Here is a 19,424-nt window from a genome sequence, read left to right as displayed (position 1 = left end):
TTTGGACCGCAGACTGATCTCGCTCCCTCCCATCTTTGAGGACATGTATTTCATTTGCTAAAGTGGTTACGCGAATATCTTGTCAATATAACAGACAGTCTTTGTCATAAACCAGTGTTGGACTTGGCCGAGCATCTACGCCACACACCTTTCTTCCCCTACTCGCACCAGGATCAGTGCTGAACGCTCGGCTCGGGAGAATCAAGCGAGCTAAACACGGCTTCCATTGCCGTGGTAGCCCCACTCCGTCTAGCTGAACTACTAGTAAATAACGACAGTGGGTTACCTCTTCGGCGTTACTTCATGGGTACGGTGTCGCGGTCGTTCATAGGCAAGCTAGCTAGCAGTATCATCCCTCCAGCGCTAGCTAGTAGCCTGCTAACGTTAGCAGCTCAGTGTTGATTCCTTTGACTCCATCTACCGCTGACACTGGTGCAAATGAGTGAACCGGGGAAGAGTTTGCTTTCTTCCCCTACTTCTTCAGGGGGGCAACCTGTGGGGTCTGACACCTACAAAGGCTGGCTGTATAAATGGACTAACTACTTGAAGGGCTACCAACGCCGGTGGTTTGTCCTTAGCAACGGCCTTCTGTCATATTACAGGTAATTGCTAGCAGCTAGCTATGCTACCGTTAGAAAGCTAGCTAGCTGCGTTAATGCAAGCAAAGTCAAGTGCAGTTTAGAACCAATCCCATAGTGACTGTACTTTCAGATGAATCATGTAGTTGACAGTCTATAGACTGCTTGGCGTGCATAATTAATATAAATGCAGCAACGTTAACAGGTGACTTTAGAACTGCTGTAGTTGGACCGATATTACTCACCAAAACAAGTCTGTTAAGATATTTGGCAATTGAGAATAGCATGCCATGATGAGCATCATCCCACAGAAAGGCATTTCTCTAGTCAGTCAATGACCGGGCATACATGCAGAATGTGTGGGAGACAATTAGGCAAAAGCAGAAAAAAATTAACTTATCAGACTCTAAATGAATTAATATACACTCAGTGGACAGTTTATTAGGTACACCCATCTAGTACTTGGTCGGACCCCCCTTAGCCCCGAATAATTCAGGCTGTTATGGAGGCAATGTTCAGGTGCGCTGTGACGTTCAAACGTTGCTCAATTGGTATCAAGGGACTCCCCCACACCATTACACCACCGCCACCAGCCTGTACTGTTGACACTAGGCAGGATGGTGCCATCGACTCATGCTGCTGATTCCAAATCCTGACTCTACCATCAGCATGAGGCAGTAGGGACCGGGATTCGTCGGACCAGGCAATGTTTTTCCACTCCTCAATTGTCCAATGTTGGTGATCACATGCCCACTGGAGCCACGTCTTCTTGTTTTTAGCTGATAGGAGTGGAACTTGGTGTGGTCATCTGCTCCAATAACCCATCCATGATAAGGACCGACGAGTTGTGTGTTCCGAGATGCCGTTCTGCACACCAGTGGTGTACTGCGCCGTTATTTGCCTGTTTGTGGCCAGCCTGTTAGCTTGCACAATTCTTGCAATTCTTTCTCAACGGCTGTTTTCGCCCACAGGACTGCCGCTGACTGGATGATGTTTGTTTGTCGCACAATGCCGTGCGTGAAAAGCACAGGAGCCCGGACGTTTCTGAGATACTGGAATCAGCGCGCATGGCACCGACGATCATACCACGCTCTGTCGCTTAGGTCACTCGTTTTGCCCATTCTAGCCATACTGTTCACATTTTTGTGAACAGGATGGTGTAACTAATAAACTGACCAATGAGTCTATATTTATGGTTGCATATATGATGACATTTGCACATTTCATGTAGATAATTGTTATAGATGAAGCTGTGAATAATATTTTAGGTGAGATTCATATTGGAAGAGCTTTTTTTTGTGGGTGGGGGGTTATTTTACAGGAATGACTGTCAGCGCGTACGTCACTGCATATCTATGTAGCAACCTACGAGACCCACCTAGGTCGTTACATTTCTTTATGATGTATAAGATGTCTGACATGTTTTATCTGATGCTTTTAGAACGTGTGGTCCTCTAATTCAGTAACGGCCTTCACAGTTGCTAGGCACAGTTCCCTAAAACCAGTTAAGAGGGATGTCAGCCAGACTGTTATGCACTCATTGTGAGGTATTTGTCAGAGGTGTGTGTGTGTGGACACACTTGGACATCCCCACTTTCCCCGGCTGACCTACAGTGTTTGATGGGAATGCATGACTGCTCTGCCATGTGTGTTTATGTAACTGAACTCTTGAGTACCAGCACAGAATAAAGAGTTAAATGCCCTGGCATAACCAACACATGCACATTGCACTGACATGCACACACAAATACACTGCCAAGCACTCACATCAGCTATGCTCAAGTAGGTGCAGGTGTAACAAACCATGAGATACTGTACTCCTATGAAATATAAATAATTGCATGTGTGTGTGGCTGAATTTGTGTGGTGTGCATGTGTGTGTGCCGTGTTGTGGCATTTCTGTCTCTGTAGAACTAGATTTAGTCAGCAGACTCTTCCCTTGTCTCTGTGTGTGTACGTGTGTTGGTGTGTGTGCGTCTGTGCATTAGGACTCAGGCAGAGATGGCCCACACTTGCCGTGGCACCATCTCCCTGACCACGGCACACATTGAAGTGGGTGACGCGTGCCACCTGGTGCTAACCAGCGGAGGGCGGAGCTACCACCTGAAGGCCACCTCAGATGGGGAGAGTCAGCGCTGGGTCTCTGCCCTCCAACAGGCTAAGGCCAACGCCAGTCACATGATGCACCAATCAGGTGAGAGACAGTGGAAAATTATATGTTTGAGTGGATTGGGATGTTTTTAAATGGGAGAGTGGGTGAAGAATGTTTAGCTTACATTCAAAATAAATTATGACAACACTGTATGATTTGTGGCTTTACTGCTGTACATGACACAGTGATTTGTGACCCTTTTGAAAGGAATTAGAATTTACATTATGAAAAAGTTATGCCGAAGTATTGAGACTAGGATATTTGACCTTTTACCTTACCTTTACCTTGTCTCATTGGAGGTGAAAATGTATATTGGGACATTAACTGCAGGTTCTGTTTTTGGAATTTAAGGTTAGGCACCCGAGGTAAACAAATCTTATAATGTAGTGTTCCGTGTCAAGGTTACCAGCGTCATTCATGCAATCAACCACAAGGTGGCTTGCTCAATAAATGTTGACCGTTTGGGACAAGTGTTCCTGTTTTCTCAATTTTTTATTTTACCTTTATTTAACTAGGCAAGTCAGTTAAGAACAAATTCTTATTTTCAATGACGGCCTAGGAACAGTGGGTTAACTGCCTTGTTCAGGGGCAGAACAACAGATTTGTACCGTGTCAGCTCGGGGATTCGAACTTGCAACCTTTCAGTTACTACTCCAACGCTCTAGCCAACCACTAGGCTACCCTGCCGCCCCACTAGGCTACCCTGCCGCCCCACTAGGCTACCCTGCCGTATAATGCAACATTTGAATATAATTCTTGTGGTGGTTGGTTCTGTTCCATTAAAAACCTCCAATGGAGACTGTCACTTATCAGTCATTTCAACAAGCTATCGTGTGGCTTTTTTGCTAATTGCATTGCTAAGAGTGGGCACTGCTCTGGTGTCCTTGAGAATTCATTTTCTTGATTGAACTGTAGTTTTGAGCTGTCTCCACCGATTGCTGGTTTAAGTCCAGTTCTCTGATATGCACTTAGTGAGCTTGTGGAAAAGAGGGTGACTGCGAAGGATGGTGCAAGGGCACAGCTTGTAATGACATCTCTCTCTCTTTCATTTCTCTCTCTGCTCTACATCTAATTTCTATCTTCCCTCACACACTTGCTCTCTCTTTCTCTCCATACCCCTCCCTTTTTGAGTATGACGACAGCCGGAGTTTAATGAAGTGACTTTCCAGCATTTATACTCCTCCTCCCACTGCTATGGGGAGAGAGATGCTTCATATTTCCATTAAGACTATTTTCTCTCTATCTGCACTGTAGAGAAAGAGATTCAGTGCAGCCTCCTAATGAGTTTTCCTCTGTAAGTATTTATTACCTGCAATAACTATATTGAGGAAAGAATTGTCAAGTTAGCTATAGTGGAGGGGTTGGTGTGTGTATTTGTGAGTGGATTCATTCCCTGTGTGGTACTGTGTCCTCATGGTAATTCACTTTGACAGTCAGTGGGGTAGACTTCATTTATCAGCTGCACACTGGAACAAATGTGAGTACCTGATTATTAAATGTTATTTGGCATCTTTAATGTGTCCGCTTCTCTTTGAGGCAATGCTCAGTCAGAGATCTATCTTTAGCTCCTTACTGATTTGAACTGACCTAGATATGACAGATGGTGGTAATACATGTAATGCACGTTTTTCTACAGCTTGGATTTATGACTGATTTTCTCAGGGATCTACATTCATTCATAGGAGAGGGGTTGTGCCTCTGCTTCGTTCCACAGTACTCTTAGCCTCTGAAGGGTTTGTCTGTGTATGCTTGTGTTTATGGACATGTTTGTTTACTTAACCTTTATTTAACGGGTCAGTTAAGAACTAATTCTTACATCCTGGTGAGTCAGTTGAGAAAATATTCTTATTTACAATAACAACCTGGCAAGTGGCTAGGGTCAATGCGGCCAAACAGATGTAGCAAATGAAGCTACGCTAAGTCACTGAACAGCATTTGTAGGATCTGAACCCATTTAGATGATTCTCCATTCGCCCATGGCTCAGAAACTGCTGAAACTTCAGTAATATAGGACAATGGACACTTGTGGTGCAATAATAGTAGACATCATTCCTCTCGCAGAGCTGTGGATTTTAATTGGGTATTAGCCTCATGATCTATGCTTTAATTCCCTGGTCACTGAGATTGGGCACCGTTGAAGAGTTGCCCCCATATTTAGGAGCTGTTATTGTTGTTGTGGTATTGTTTTGTACCAGGGGAAGGCTGACTACCTGTTATGTGAGTGCAACAAGGAGCCAAGGTAAGGCGCTAGCTAGCATTAAACTGATTGTTTTTTATAAGATAAATCTTATCATAATCAATAGTTAACTACACATGGTTGATGATATTACTAGTTTATCTAGCTTGTCCTGCGTTGCATATAATCGAAGCGGTGCCTGTTAATTTGTCTTTGAATCACAGCGTACTTTGCCAAACGGGTGATTTAACAAGAGCATTCACGAAAAAAGCACTGTCGTTGCACCAATGTATACCTAACCATACACATCAATGCCTTTCTTAAAGTCAATACACAAGTATATATTTTTAAACCTGCATATTTAGTTAATATTGCCTGCTAACATGAATTTCTTTTAACTAGGGAAATCGTCACTTTTCTTCCGTTCTGTGCAAGCAGAGTCGTGGTAAATGCTGCAGTTTGGGCCGCCTGGCTCGTTGCGAACTGTGTGAAGACCATTTCTTCCTAACAAAGACCATAATTAATTTGCCAGAATTTTACATAATTATGACATAACATTGAGGGTTGTGCAATGTAACAGCAATATTTAGACGGTTCTGTATTTCACTGAAAGAATAAACGTTTTGTTTTCGAAATGATAGTTTACGGATTTGACCACATTAGTGACCTAAGGCTCGTATTTCTGTGTGTTATTATATTATAATTAAGTCTATGGTTTGATAGAGCAGTCTGACTGAGCGGTGGTAGGCAGCAGCAGGCTCGTAAGCATTCATTCAAACAGCACTTTCGTGCATTTGCCAGCAGCTCTTCGCTGTGCTTCAAGCATTGAGCTGTTTATGACTTCAAGCCTATCAACTCCCAAGATTAGGTTGGCAATACTAAAGTACCTATTAGAACATCCAATATTCAAAGGTATATGAAATACAAATGGTATAGAGAGAAATAGTCCTATAATAACTACAACCTAAAACTTCTTACCTGGAAATATTGAAGACTCATGTTAAAAGGAACCACCAGCTTTCATATGTTGTCATGTTCTGAGCAAGGAACTTAAACATTACCTTTTTTTTTACATGGCACATATTGGACTTTTACTTTCTTCTCCAACACTTAGTTTTTGCATTATTTAAACCAAATTGAACATGTTTCATTATTTATTTGAGACTAAATAGATTTTATTGATGTATTATATTAAGTTAAAATAAGTGTTCATTCAGTGTTGTAATTGTTATTATATATACAGTATATATATAAAAATCGGCCAATTAATCGGTATCGGCTTTTTTTGGTCGTCCAATAATCGGTATCGGCGTTGAAAAATCATAATCGGTTGACCTCATTTATGCTTCATTTACAAATGAAGCATTTGTGTTTAGTGAGTCCGCAAGATCCGAGCCAGTAGAGATGACCAGGGATGTTCTCATGATAAGTGTGTGAATTGGACCATTTTCATGTCCTGCTAAGTCTTAAAAATGTACTTTTGGGTGTCAGGGATAATATATGGAGTAAAAAGTAAATAATTGTCTTTAGAAAGTTGTCATAAATAGTAAAGTACAGATACCCCCAAAAACTATTTAAGTAGTACTTTTTGAAGTATTTTTACTTAAATTTACTCAGTGCTGTAAAGTACTTAAGTCAGACCTACAATTCGGCCACTCAGGAACATTCACTGCCTTCTTGGTAAGCAACTCCAGTGTAGATTCGGCCTTGTGTTTTAGGTTATTATCCTGCTGAAAGGTGAATTAATCTCCCAGTGTCTGGTGGAAAGCATACTAAATCAGGTTTTCCTCTAGGATTTTTCCCGTGCTTAGCTCCATTCTGTTTCTTTTTTTATCCTGACAAACTCCCGAGTCCTTAATGATTACAAGCATACCCATAACATGATGCAGCCACCACTATGCTTGAAAATATGCAGACCCCAGGCATCCTTCTTTTCACTCTGTCAATTAGGTTAGTATTGTGGAGTAACTACAATGTTGCTGATCCATCTTCAGTTTCCTCATCACAACCATTAAACTCTGTAACTGTTTTAAAATTACCATTGGCCTAATGGTGAAATCCCTGAGCAGTTTCCTTCTTCTCCTGAAACTGAGTTAGGAAGGACGCCTGACTGGGTGCGTTGATACACCATCCAAAGCCTAATTAATAACATTATGGGGTATTGTGTGTAGATCAGTGATACAGAATCTCAATTTAATCCATTTGAAATTGAGGCTGTAACACAACAACATTTGGTAAAGTGAAGGGGTGGGAATACTTTCCGAAGGCAATGTAAGTGTCCACTCGTAACACCTTACAGTAGCTCACACCACCTGTCTCTCCTCTTTCCTTACTCCTTCTCCTGGCATCTTTCCTTTGCCCATCCCCATTGTGGGTTCCCTCTCCATCACCTGTAGGGGCGGATCACTGTCACACATGAGTCATTCAGATGTATGAGTCATGGCCATCTCTATCAATTATCTGCTGACATGTTTTTCTCTGACTCCCACACATGACAGATGATGATGTGTACTTAACGATTGCACAGACATACCATGCAGCCCTCCTCATCTCCTTCTACTGTGTAGCAGATATTACTCACAGTTAATTTAGACTACATTATCACAATCCATTTAGACTACATTATCACAGTGCATTTAGGCTACATTATCACAGACATTTCCTAGGATGGGTGTGCTTCTATTCAGAGTCACAGGTTTGGTGACTATGCTAAAACAATTGTGCACTGGTAGAGCAGCTGTCAGAGGAGAGAGAGATCTTTCTCTCTCTCTCCTGGGTGCTCTTATCTGTCTCTCTCCCCATGTGTTGTATATGTTTCATCAGACCACTGCAGATGTCTGAAGGAGTTTTCACTCTCATTTTAATCTTCTTCCCCTGAGAGCTCATAAATCCACTTTCCATTATTTAGTTTTTTCTCTAATAACAGCATGGGAGTCCTTCACTGTTGTCTGGCGCTCCAAGGATGCTCTGCCTGACACTGGCCTTGAGTCAGACAACCTGCCTGGGAGATGGTAGCTTATATATGCATGCATGTCACATGAAGCAGGCAAATGCAGAAGCTGATGGATTTGGCCCAGATCTGTGTTTTTACGATAGGATCTATTGTAGGTATTTGTGATATTTACGTTGTTTATTCTGACATTTACTTACAGCCACTGGATTCACGCTACAGTAGTGTTTGAGTTTGGCAAAGTTCTGTCGATATGGAGATGAGTAGCCTAGATTTTATTTCTAGACAGCAAGGGTTGTTTATAATTTGAGTTGTTCTGATTTGGGGCTTTTTGATGCCTCTGGCACCATGTAAAGTGTAAGGGTCTTACAATGTTGTTTTCTCTAGCGTTCCATCTTGTCCAATGTCCTAGACTACCAGTGAACAGTAGGATTCAAATTATGAGGTGTCAATAATCTAGTCTACAGGGTAGGACTCCAGATTACTTTGTTGTTGTAGGATGCAGATGGCAGAGTTGTGGAGATCTAGGTGACCGTGGCGGGTGTCTCAGACACCAGGCTCCAGCAGCTCTGAGATGTCTGTAACACTGCTGCTCTCACTGAGAGACTTGTCTGTCTGTTCCGCCTGTCCTCTCTCTCTGAGCTCATTAAAATCCACATAATGATTGCACCCCAGGAATATGTCTGCCTCTGCTGGTACTGGTCAATTTATTTCCTCTTGCTGCCTGTGACTGATGGTACCAACACGGGGGAGGAGCGGAGGGAAGTGAAGTGCGTCATCGTTTTTCTCCCTCCACTGCTAAAAATAACTCAGTCCTCCAATTGCTTGGGCCTGTGTTTCCACAGCGACCATAGAAATGTAATTCATAGCTTCCTGTCGGGGGAGGGGGGGTCACAACGGTTTATCTCTCTATCCGTCTCACACTCTCAATCTATTCCCATACATAACTTCACATCTCTGTAGAATCTCTCCATCTTTGTTTCCATATCTCTTTGTCAGTGATAAGTTATTTTATCTCTGCCTGCATCACAACTATAATTGTCTACAGTATCTCTACCTCATCTTCTCGTCCATAATGGAAACTGTATGACTGTCCGAGGGCATGAAAGGAAAGAACACATTCCGCCCTTCAAATCAATCATCATGTCTTCTCCACTTGCAGATTTATAGAGTCAATGCTATTTTAAGAATATGGCTTTGTAAGCAAATGCCTGAATGAATGGAACAAATTCAGTGCTGCTCCCTCTAACCATCCCTACCACCCTCTGTCTGTACAGATGACTCTGGAGACGAGGCCCCTGTGCCCCAGCCTGACCGAGCCCTGACCCAGGGGGCTCTGAAGACCCTGGCCAGTAAGCTGGACGACCTGAGCACCTGCAACGAGCTAATCGGCAAGCACGGCGCCGCCCTGCAGCGATCCCTCAGCGAGCTCGAGGACCTGCGCACGGCCACTGACGGCACCGACAAACTCAAGACTGTCAACGAGCGTGCCACACTCTTCCGCATCACCTCCAATGCTATGATCAATGTGAGGACCGACTCACTTTGCTAACACTTTGCCAACATTTCAGTACAGCGCCTACTGGCTACTTCAATCGATTTTTCAGTATAACCAATGCTAGTAGTCATCCTACTGCTTTGATCAATACAACAATAAGAACTCTTAATGCCATGATCAATAGGAGTGTTTATTATATTGGACTGTGTGTTGTACCTATTGGACTGTGTGTTGTAACTTTAGAGGTGTCATTGATATATTGTCACCTCTGTGGCTGCCCTCTCCTCTGTATGGTCTCAGGCCTGTAGGGACTTCCTGGACGTAGCAGAGACACACAGCCGGAGGTGGCAGAGAGCCCTGCAGTATGAGAGAGAACAGCGCCACCACCTGGAGGAGACTATTGAACAGCTAGCCAAGCAGCACAACAGCCTGGAGAGGGCTTGGAGAGAGGCTCCCAGCACACACCCAGGTCAGAGGTGCGCACAAACACCAGTCTGTTCTCTCATATTTGATTAAGATTAGAAAACACTCAATGGTTTAAGCTCCTACCGTGATGGTAGTTTGGTGCAGTTTATTGCTTGGTATGGATTGGAATCTCACAAGAAACTGTCCCTCCTCTGGTCATCCCTGGCACTGCATTCATAGTGGGATGTCGCTGGTTTATCTTTCAGAATTTCATTTATTGTAGCATAAATTAACTCCGGTTTGAGAAATAAGATCTACACAAACAAAACACCCTAACTCAAACTGTAATTATCCTGTGTACCTGGCAGACGGAGGTGAGAGAACGCAGGAGGGTGACGCCAGTGATGAGAATGAAGACACAGAGTTCTTTGATGCCATGGAGGACTCCCCTGCCTTCATCACAGTGACCGCCTCTGACCACACCCAGCACAGGTCAGTCAGGGTCACTGGGATGAAACCCTGATGAAGGAAGCTTGCTGTTGAAACATTAGTTATTACATGTGTTGCATCGGATTCAGAACCAGTCCGGGTCACTGACCTGATCTCTACTGATCATGGGGCCAAGTAGAGTTCATTCATATAGTTATGTAATATGACGATGCTAGCATAATTCATTAGGCTTTATTATGTATAATGAATTCATTTGACTGTGTTTTGTGTATATGGTAGTTGTAGTGTGTTTGTGTTTCAGACGCTCCGGCAGTAACCAGAGTATCATGAGTGGAGGATTACCCAATAGTGAATGGAGCCACAATGAGAATGTGAGTCTGCAGTCTTATGCTTTACCACCTCTTTACATACAGAGGTTTAGTAAACCATAGGCAAGGTTATCTTACCTTAGGGCAGGGATCATCAACTAGATTCAGCCACGGGCCAATTTGTTTTTTATGAGTATCTGGTTGAGGGGGCCGGAACCTAATTACAAATCATCTGTATTATTGTAAATTAACTGCCAATTAACCACAATAAATTAAAACCTATTCAATTTAAATCTTGCTTACATTTGTATACGGTCACATGTGTCTCTATTATGTGTGGGAATACGTTTTTTTCTCAGAAAACTTGGGGGGCCAAATAAAAGCGCCCGTGGGATACCAGTTGGGGAACCCTGCCTCAGGGATTGTATGATACAATACTTTAGGGTGAAATAATATTTGTTGAGGTCTATCCTGTAATACCTCTGCTTACCTGATTAACTGTGGTTGACCATGCATGTGTTCCTCAGGACTCTGGCTCCAACAACGTCCAGCTGCGTAGAGTTAGACGGAGCCGCATCCCAAACAAACCCAACTACTCCCTCAACCTGTGGAGCATCATGAAGAACTGCATCGGCAAGGAGTTGTCCAAGATCCCCATGCCTGTAAGAGAAACGAGAAGTGATTATACGGTCTGTACTAGTGTTTGTGTATTAAACGCAGGATGCAACTCCAACGTGTGTCTGCCTGCATGTGTGACCTCAGGTAAACTTCAACGAGCCCCTGTCGATGCTGCAGCGTCTAACTGAGGATCTAGAATACAGTGACCTGCTGGACCGGGCGTCTCGCTGCGAATCGTCTCTGGAGCAGATGTGCCTTGTGGCAGCCTTCTCTGTGTCCTCCTACTCCACCACCATCCACCGCACTGCCAAGCCCTTCAACCCCCTGCTGGGGGAGACCTACGAGCTGGACCGGCTGGATGACTTCGGCTACCGCTCCATCTGCGAACAGGTCAGACACAACGAACACCCCGGCACACTCTCTGAAGCATGTCTAAGATGCACAGAGACAAACAGAATGGCCCACGCACTACTAACAATGTCACCCTCCTCCTCCTGCTCTCTCAGGTCAGTCACCACCCCCCAGCCGCCGCCCACCATGTGACGTCACAACGAGGCTGGACCCTGTGGCAGGAGATCACTATCGACAGCAAGTTCAGAGGGAAATACATCTCTGTAATGCCATTAGGTGAGCCGTGCATACCCAGTACGTACATTGTCCTCCAATATGCACTAAATACTGGTTACATATACAGAATCATGTCACATGGCTATTTCAAATCCATATTAATTAGACATTTTGTATAACATTGTTTATTTGAATGATCTTTCTCTCTAGGCTGCATCCACCTGCAGTTCCACTCCAGTGGGAATCACTATGTGTGGGGAAAAGTCACCTCCACGGTGCACAACATCATAGTGGGCAAACTGTGGATTGACCAGGTGAGTGTCTCACATATTTAATGTGTGTTTGTATATCTGTATACAGTCCGTTTGTCCCTATTGTTTATATACAGATGTAGGATGAAAAAAAAAGACCTATATTGTCACAGCTATGTAATCCTGCAGCAACAGGATTTGAACATTTAATCCTTAATGGTGTTTGATTGGTGGTTAGGCTATTGGCTGGCCAAAATTAGGCTGCATGAAAAGTGCAATACTCTTAATGTAACTGTGGGTTTTCAGTGAATTTATGTAAAACACAAAGTTGTTCTGCATTTCCTGCGGCGCATGACAATTTTCAGCAACAAAAGAGTGATCAAATGAAGTGCGGCACAGGAGGTTGGGGCAGCTTCATTGAGGAGGACGGGGTCACAGTAATGACTGGGGTGGAATGGTATCGAATACATCAAACAAATCAAATCAAATGTATTTATAAAGCCCTTCTTACATCAGCTGATGTCTCAAAGTGCTGTACAGAAACCCAGCCTATAACCCCAAACAACAAGCAATGCAGGTCTAGAAGCACGGTGGCTAGGAAAAACTAGAGAGGAACCAGGCTATGAGGGGTGGCCAGTCCTCTTCTGGCTGTGCCGGGTGGAGATTATAACAGAACATGGCCATAATGTTCAAATGTTCATAAATGACCAGCAGGGTCAAATAATAATAATCACAGTAGTTGTCGAGGGTGCAACAGGTCAGCACCTCAGGAGTAAATGTCAATTGGCTTTTCATAGCTGATCATTCAGAGTATCTCTACCGCACCTGCTGTCTCGAGAGAGTTGAACACAGCAGGTCTGGGACAGGTAGCACGTCCGGTGAACAGGTCAGGGTTCCATAGCCGCAGGCAGAACAGTTGTAACTGGAGCAGCAGCACGGCCAGGTGGACTGGGGACAGCAATGAGTCATCAGGCCAGGTAGTCCTGAGGCATGGTCCTAGGGCTCAGGTCCTCCGATAGAGAGAGAAAGCAAGAAAGAGAGAAAATTAGAGAGAGCATACTTAAATTCACACAGGGCACTGGATAAGACAGGATATAACAGACTGGCCCTAGCCCACCGACACAAACTACTGCAGCATTAATTCTGGAGGCTGAGACAGGAGGGGTCGGGAGACACTGTGGCCCCATCCGATGATACTCCCGGACAGGGCCAAACAGGCAGGATATAACCCCACCCACTTTGCCAAAGCACAGCCCCCACACCACTAGAGGGATATCTTCAACCACCAACTTACCATCCTGAGACAAGGCCGAGTGTAGCCCACAAAGATCTCCGCCACGGCACAACCCAAGGGAGGGCACCAACCCAGACAGGAAGATCACATCAGTGACTCAACCCACTCAAGTGACGCACCCCTCCTAGGGACGGCATGGAAGAGCACCAGTAAGCCAGTGACTCAGCCCCTGTAATAGGGTTAGAGGAAGATCATCCCAGTGGAGAGAGGGGAACCGGCCAGGCAGAGACAACGACATGGTTTCCATGTGTTTGATTCCATTTGCTTCATTCCGGACATTATTATGAGCTGTCCTCCCCTCAGCAGCCTCCTGTGGTGGGTGGTGTTGTAGAGAATCTGCCTCACTCTGCTCTCTCTCATTATGTCTGCATGAATCATCAGGTCTCCATGTTTGCCAAAAACACAATCCAATCTGTTTTTTCCCGTCTATCTATCCCATCCCTCCCTGTCCTGCTTTGCTGTCCTCACTCTCAACATTGTCCCTCATGATTAATGACACCAATAGTAATGATTATGATATATTGCTAACATTGATAAACCAGAAGTATTTTGTAATAATATTGTTGACCGTGTGTCGATAATTCTGAAGCTAATTTCCACCAGGAGAATCATCAGCCTGTGGCTTGGGATAAATAGCCTGTGTTTTTCTCTTTGTAGTCTGGGGACATTGAAATAGTCAACCACAGGACCAAGGACACCTGCCACCTCAAGTTTGTCCCTTACAGTTATTTCTCCAGAGACCTCTCACGCAAGGTAAATCTATGGTTTTAGAAACAGAGGCAGTCCTTCCCACATCCTCAATGTCTCCTCCCTCCCTCTGATGTTGTGACTCCAGGTGACAGGTGTTGTAGCAGATAGCGAGGGCACGGCCCATCACATTATGTCTGGGACCTGGGACGACAAGATGGAGAGCGCCAAGATAGTGGAGAGTAGCCGGGGATGTGGAGGGTCAGAGGGCAAACAGAAGACCCTCTATCAGACCCTCCAGCCCAAAGTGCTGTGGAAGAAATACACTCTCCCGTAAGATCAGCCTGCCTGCATATTATCAAGTCAGCCTTAGTAAACCTATTTATACAACCATTTTGATTCCTCTCCTCTTGCTTCCTTGCGACACTTCTTACTCCCACATCACTACCCGTCGTTCCTCGCCCTCTCCCTCTCTGTCCATCCTATCTATCTGTTTCACCTCAGTGTTTTCTCTCCACTCCCCAGGGAGAATTCTGAGAACATGCACTTCTTCTCCTCCCTGGCCCTGACACTGAACGAGCCTGAGCAGGGCGTGGCTCCGACTGACAGCCGCCTGAGGCCCGACCAACGGCTGATGGAGGCGGGGCTGTGGGACGAGGCCAACGCCCACAAACAGCGTCTGGAGGAACGACAGAGGCTGGAGAGGAGGAAGAGGGAGGCACAAGCAACACAGGTCCTGGAAGAAGGTGAGGAGGGTAGTGGAAGGACTTGATAAAGGACATCTCAAGAGAGATTACAGTATAGAAACTAGGAAGCAAAAGTGTGACAATTGCAATACAGTGTATGTCAGCAAGATGTTACCCATATTGAGTTACATATGTGTATGTTTGTGTCTCTGACTCCTTAGGCCAAGACATTGAGGGCTTCCAGCCACTGTGGTTTGAGAGGAGGACAGATGATTCAACGGGGGAGAGCACTTACGTGTACAGAGGTGGATACTGGGAGGCCAAAGACAAACAGGACTGGAGCCAATGCCCTGAGATCTTCTAAGGCTCCACCCCTGGGACTGTGACATCACTGGAGGGCAGAGCTGAGGGACTGATGGACAAGCAGAGGGAGGGGTCCACATGCTGCAAACACATTAACATGTGGCCAACTCTTTGTCCATGTGTGTGTATTTGTGTGTGTTCCAGAAAGACGGAGCCCTCCATGCCAAACTTCAAGAACATTCTCTGTCCCCATCACTGACCAGTGTGTTTCGCAAGCATGGCCTCGTGTGTGTGTGTGTGTGTGTGTGTGTGCGTGCGTCAACAGAGTAAGTTAGAGAGACAACCTATTTGAGATATTTTGATTAAGAGTTACAAAATAGAGCTATTGCATGGAAACCCATATTTATTTGAGGTGGTATGTCTAGTGGTGCCTGGTGCCCCATTGATCTGGTAATAAGGTAATAACTACCGTAAGTGTATAATATTATAGAATAATATTGGGACAATTGTATGGATAAGTAGGGGGGAAAGTGAAAGAGGTTGTGTTTTGGTTCTAGGATGTCCTGTTCCAGTCTGAGCAACTATCTCCAATATATACCAAGGGTACAAAACATTAGGAACACCTTCTTAATATTGAGTTGCACCACCTGCTGCCCTCAGAACAGCGTCAATTCGTTGGGGCATGGACTACAATGTGTCAAGCGTTCCACAGGGATGTTGGCTCATGTTGACTCCAATGCTTCCCACAGTTGAGTCAAGTTGGCTGGATGTCCTTTGGGTGGTGGACCATTCTTGATACACACAGGAAACTGTTAAGCATGAAAAACCCAGTAGCATTGCAGTTCTTGACACAGGGAAACCGGTGTGACTGGCACCTACTACCATACCCTGTTCAAAGACGCTTACATATTTTGTCTTGCACAATCACCCTCTGAATGGCACACATACACAAACCGTGTCTCAAGGCTTGAAAATCCTCCTTTAACCTGTCTCCTCTCTTCCAGCTACACTGATTTGAAGCAGATTATTTTTAGGTGACAGCAATAAGGGATCAAAGCTTTCACCTGGATGCCGTGTCATGGAAAGAGCAGGTGTTCCTAATGTTTTGAATACTTTACATATCTATATGTAACTATGCATATCTATATGTAACATTGTGCAGTGCCAGTGTTTCCTTCCGTTGCGACAGCTAGGCACTCCCCAGATTTGTAACTTAACAGTGCATTTCTGCAGTGCATGAAAACACCCATGTAGTGGACGCTGATATCACTGAATACTTTTGATCTGTACAGACCTCATCTCAGAAACCAAGAACTAAAGTCTTTACCAGTTACATGCGTCTTTCCATGAGCGATTAGTACAGACCAAAAACTGTAGGGGAATTTTGAGTATGTAAGAAGCTACTCACGATTATGATCATTCGTAAACGATATCGATTGTGTTCTGATGTCTTGATTTCTCAAATGTTGATGAGGGTGCATTAGGAACAGACAAAATGTTAAATCTTAACAAATGATTTCACCCTGTGCAATGAAATGTTTCAATGTCTTATATATTTTTTTAAATATTAAGAAATCGTCTGAATTATACTATAGGATGTGTAATGTCGAGTTGCACAGTGCAAAGGAGGTGTGTACTCCAAATATTACACATCTTTGTGTTTGACTGCAGGCATTTAAACATGCACCATCAATGAACTCAGACCAGTGTTGTGGCACCACTTGTAGCTAATGCATGGTTTAATGTGCTCATGCACTGCTGCCTAGTATTAATTAGGCATTAGCCTCAATAGTCGTTTCTAGACTTCACTCACAGAAGAACATCGCGTGAATTCACCTCTTGTGCCCTAGGTCTTCGAAAATTTACTTTTTTTTGCTTGAACAAACAAACTGTCTCAATGTGGTCTTTGTAAACATCCACAGTGTTATCAGAGATGGTCTATAATGTAGTAACCAGCTTTGGTGTCATGCAGTTCTCAACTCAAGACATAGATGAAAAATAAATTAGACAAGTTGAAGACTCAAGCCAAGAGGAGATTTCCCCTGGGACAGTCTGTCTGATCTGGGCTAGCCGGTCTAAAGGGGCTGCACACTCCACATTACTCGTTTGACGTCATCTTGGCTCTGGCACACATGTATTCAAGGTATCACTCAATAAAAGCAATTCAATCTAATTATGTGCACTTTATTGGCTTGCCAGATTTGTAATCATGATAAATGTTCATCTTCAACTGACCTCAACCTGAGGATGAAAAATACTTTTTCTGTTTTTAATGTTGCTTGCAGTTGCACTTACATCCAGCAGGTGCCACTATAGCCTACATTTTTATATTGCTGATGTAATGCCATGTTCACTTAAAGTTTAAAAAAGCTTCATTCTGACATCGGGCTTGAATTGTCAAATGCCATGTAAGTATTCAAGCATAGTATGGCTTGAAAGCAGATTGGTGTGGCTACAAGTGGTATTCAGGTGGTCTAATAATTCAAATACAATTGTTCATGTGTTAGGCTATAGATATGATTAGAAAAATGAAATGCAATTGCATTGTAAACAGTGAATAGGTAATTGCCTTGTTCACATGATACCATGATTTGAAATATCCTGGATGTACATACACAACCATAAGATGTTTAATGCTTAATATGGCACAGAATTTAGGATTACATAACCTAGGATAACCTTAGAGAATGGAATATCCTAGTGTTCCTGTGTCTTCTTATAAAATATGATTTTGTAATTAAGCATTACAGTAATTATATCTGAACAAATGTGAAAGTCTGCACAGTTTGTTGCTGATCAGTCAACATACTGTCCTTTTGGCTGTTTTAAGGCGGTGGTGTAGTGCTCACTGGCTAGATAACATCTGTACTGTATTCTACACTGAGAACAGAATGTTCCAAACTGAGGCAGAGTATCATGCATTCCGTTTTTCACATACAACTCCTCACTAGGGGTGGGAATGCAAGGTGGTGTGGTAAAGTGGGGAACAATCTCACTGCGATTTCTGTCCCATGTGCTATATTTGCATTGGTGGATTGTTTGTTTTTTAATACAGTCAGTAGATCAACATTTGTTCACTGTGCACATTGAGTGCTCTGTTTAGGTTCATTCATATTTGTGCAGACATGTTTTATTAAGTGTTATATAAAAACGCCTTTAGAGGAAGTGTGCTGTATATGCTGACACTGCATAATAAAGTAACGCTTCTTATTCCTCTCAGTTGCATTTCAGTATGTGTTTCACTCTGCAGCTCCTCCGTACTTCTCTATCGGCAGGTTTCTAGGTGAGACCTATTTCTATCTAGACGTGTAGCCATATGGCCATAGACTGATATTTTATACTGTTCAGGGACCAACGTGGGCAACGCATAAGTGTCAAAGATATAAGTTGGATAGCCCTAAGAGGCAAGCAAAGCAAGTAAGCTGTGAGTGTGTGATGTTTTCTGTAGTTTTTACCTAAGCTTAGCCCACTGTAAAAGTTATAGGCATGAGCTCTTGCCCAGGCTGAGGCAAACTTTTCTTTGTTACTGTCCCAGTAAACAAAGAGGGGGGGGTTGTTTTATCAGACTGTGGCTCCTGGTGTGGACATGAGGTGGGGGGTAGGAAAAAAAAGGATAAAAGTGGAACATGTTTTGAGTGAATATGGAGTGGAGGATCGCACAGAACTTTTGGAAGAGCTACAGAAGAAAATTGAATGTGAGGAGAGTGAGGATGAATTAACTGCGGTGGAAGGTGCGGTGAAGACCGTCGAATTTGAGCCTTGTCCTGATGATGGCAAAGATGATTCTGTCCCAGTGGGAGTAAGATTTTTGGAGAGCATGGATCCATGCCTTCAGGGAGATCCATATGTGGTGTAAGGTTGGGTGGAGAAGAAGTTGGGGGATGTTCGGTCGGTGAAAGTGACTCAAAGTGGAATTGTGTAAATTTTTTGTGTTTCTGCCATCCAGAGGGAGTGTGTGCTCCACACCACGTGACTGGGGACAAGAACTGTGACTTGCTTTCCTCTCCGGAGCAGGGCAGAAGTGATAACTGGAGTGCCGTTACGTGTTGTGGAGGATCAACTCAAGTTGAAGATGCCCAGTGTCTGACAGCCACCGCTAGGTGCAACGCAGATCCGATGGAGAGCGTGGTGAAACAGATAAGACACTGTCTGTACTACTGAGTTATGATGCAGAGTCTTTACCAGATGAAGTCAAGTTAGAATGTGTCAGTTAACCCATGAGAGCTTTTGTCCCGAATCCGTTACGGTGTTTTAGGTGTCAAGCTTATGGTCATGTGGCAGCAGTGTGTAGGAGGGAGATTCTTAGATGTGAGTGCAGGAGGACAGGAGACAAAGGAGTGTGTAGTATTGGTGGAAAATGTTGTGTTTGTAAACTAGGGGTACTGGAGATCAGAGGTGTCCAGTGAGAGAAAACCCTGTGAGTAGGTCAAAGGCCAATAGAGAGTGATAGGAATAACATGTGCTTCATTAAGGTTGTTTTTTTGGCGTTCATGGCCATGGT

General features: G+C 44.0%; 1 protein-coding gene across 4 annotated transcripts; it reads left to right on the top strand.

The window, feature by feature from the left end:
* LOC139388053 (oxysterol-binding protein 2-like) lies at positions 1 to 17,090 on the top strand. Of its 4 annotated transcripts, XM_071134564.1 has the most exons (15): positions 2 to 602; positions 1,550 to 1,681; positions 2,490 to 2,772; positions 9,134 to 9,384; positions 9,655 to 9,823; positions 10,128 to 10,251; positions 10,511 to 10,580; positions 11,045 to 11,179; positions 11,280 to 11,525; positions 11,642 to 11,762; positions 11,913 to 12,016; positions 13,905 to 14,000; positions 14,083 to 14,267; positions 14,460 to 14,680; positions 14,842 to 17,090. In XM_071134564.1, exons 3-15 carry the CDS (start codon positions 2,580 to 2,582, stop codon positions 14,982 to 14,984), a joined length of 2,058 nt encoding a protein of 685 aa, XP_070990665.1. In that variant the 5' UTR covers positions 2 to 602; positions 1,550 to 1,681; positions 2,490 to 2,579; the 3' UTR covers positions 14,985 to 17,090. The 4 variants fall into 4 exon arrangements, with proteins under 4 accessions (XP_070990663.1, XP_070990665.1, XP_070990664.1 ...); XM_071134562.1 differs by lacking the exon at positions 1,550 to 1,681 and having other exon boundaries at positions 1 to 602; positions 2,567 to 2,772; XM_071134563.1 differs by lacking the exon at positions 1,550 to 1,681 and having other exon boundaries at positions 1,900 to 2,772.
* The last annotated feature ends 2,334 nt before the right edge of the window (positions 17,091 to 19,424 follow it).

This window comes from Oncorhynchus clarkii, chromosome 29 (genome assembly GCF_045791955.1).
Source record: "Oncorhynchus clarkii lewisi isolate Uvic-CL-2024 chromosome 29, UVic_Ocla_1.0, whole genome shotgun sequence".
Lineage (NCBI taxonomy): Eukaryota > Metazoa > Chordata > Actinopteri > Salmoniformes > Salmonidae > Oncorhynchus > Oncorhynchus clarkii.
The sequence above is the reverse complement of the archived record's forward strand: the minus strand, read 5'-3'. Positions and strand labels throughout refer to the sequence as shown.

What these genes read in the sequence shown, in the direction of transcription:
- LOC139388053 (XM_071134562.1), top strand. Translation starts at nt 439, where the DNA reads ATGAGTGAACCGGGGAAGAGTTTGCTTTCTTCCCCTACTTCTTCAGGG. An exon ending in CCTCCAATGCTATGATCAAT is followed by an intron (nt 9,385 to 9,654) that starts GTGAGGACCGAC and finishes GTATGGTCTCAG; the next exon opens with GCCTGTAGGGACTTCCTGGA. An exon ending in TCTGACCACACCCAGCACAG is followed by an intron (nt 10,252 to 10,510) that starts GTCAGTCAGGGT and finishes TTTGTGTTTCAG; the next exon opens with ACGCTCCGGCAGTAACCAGA.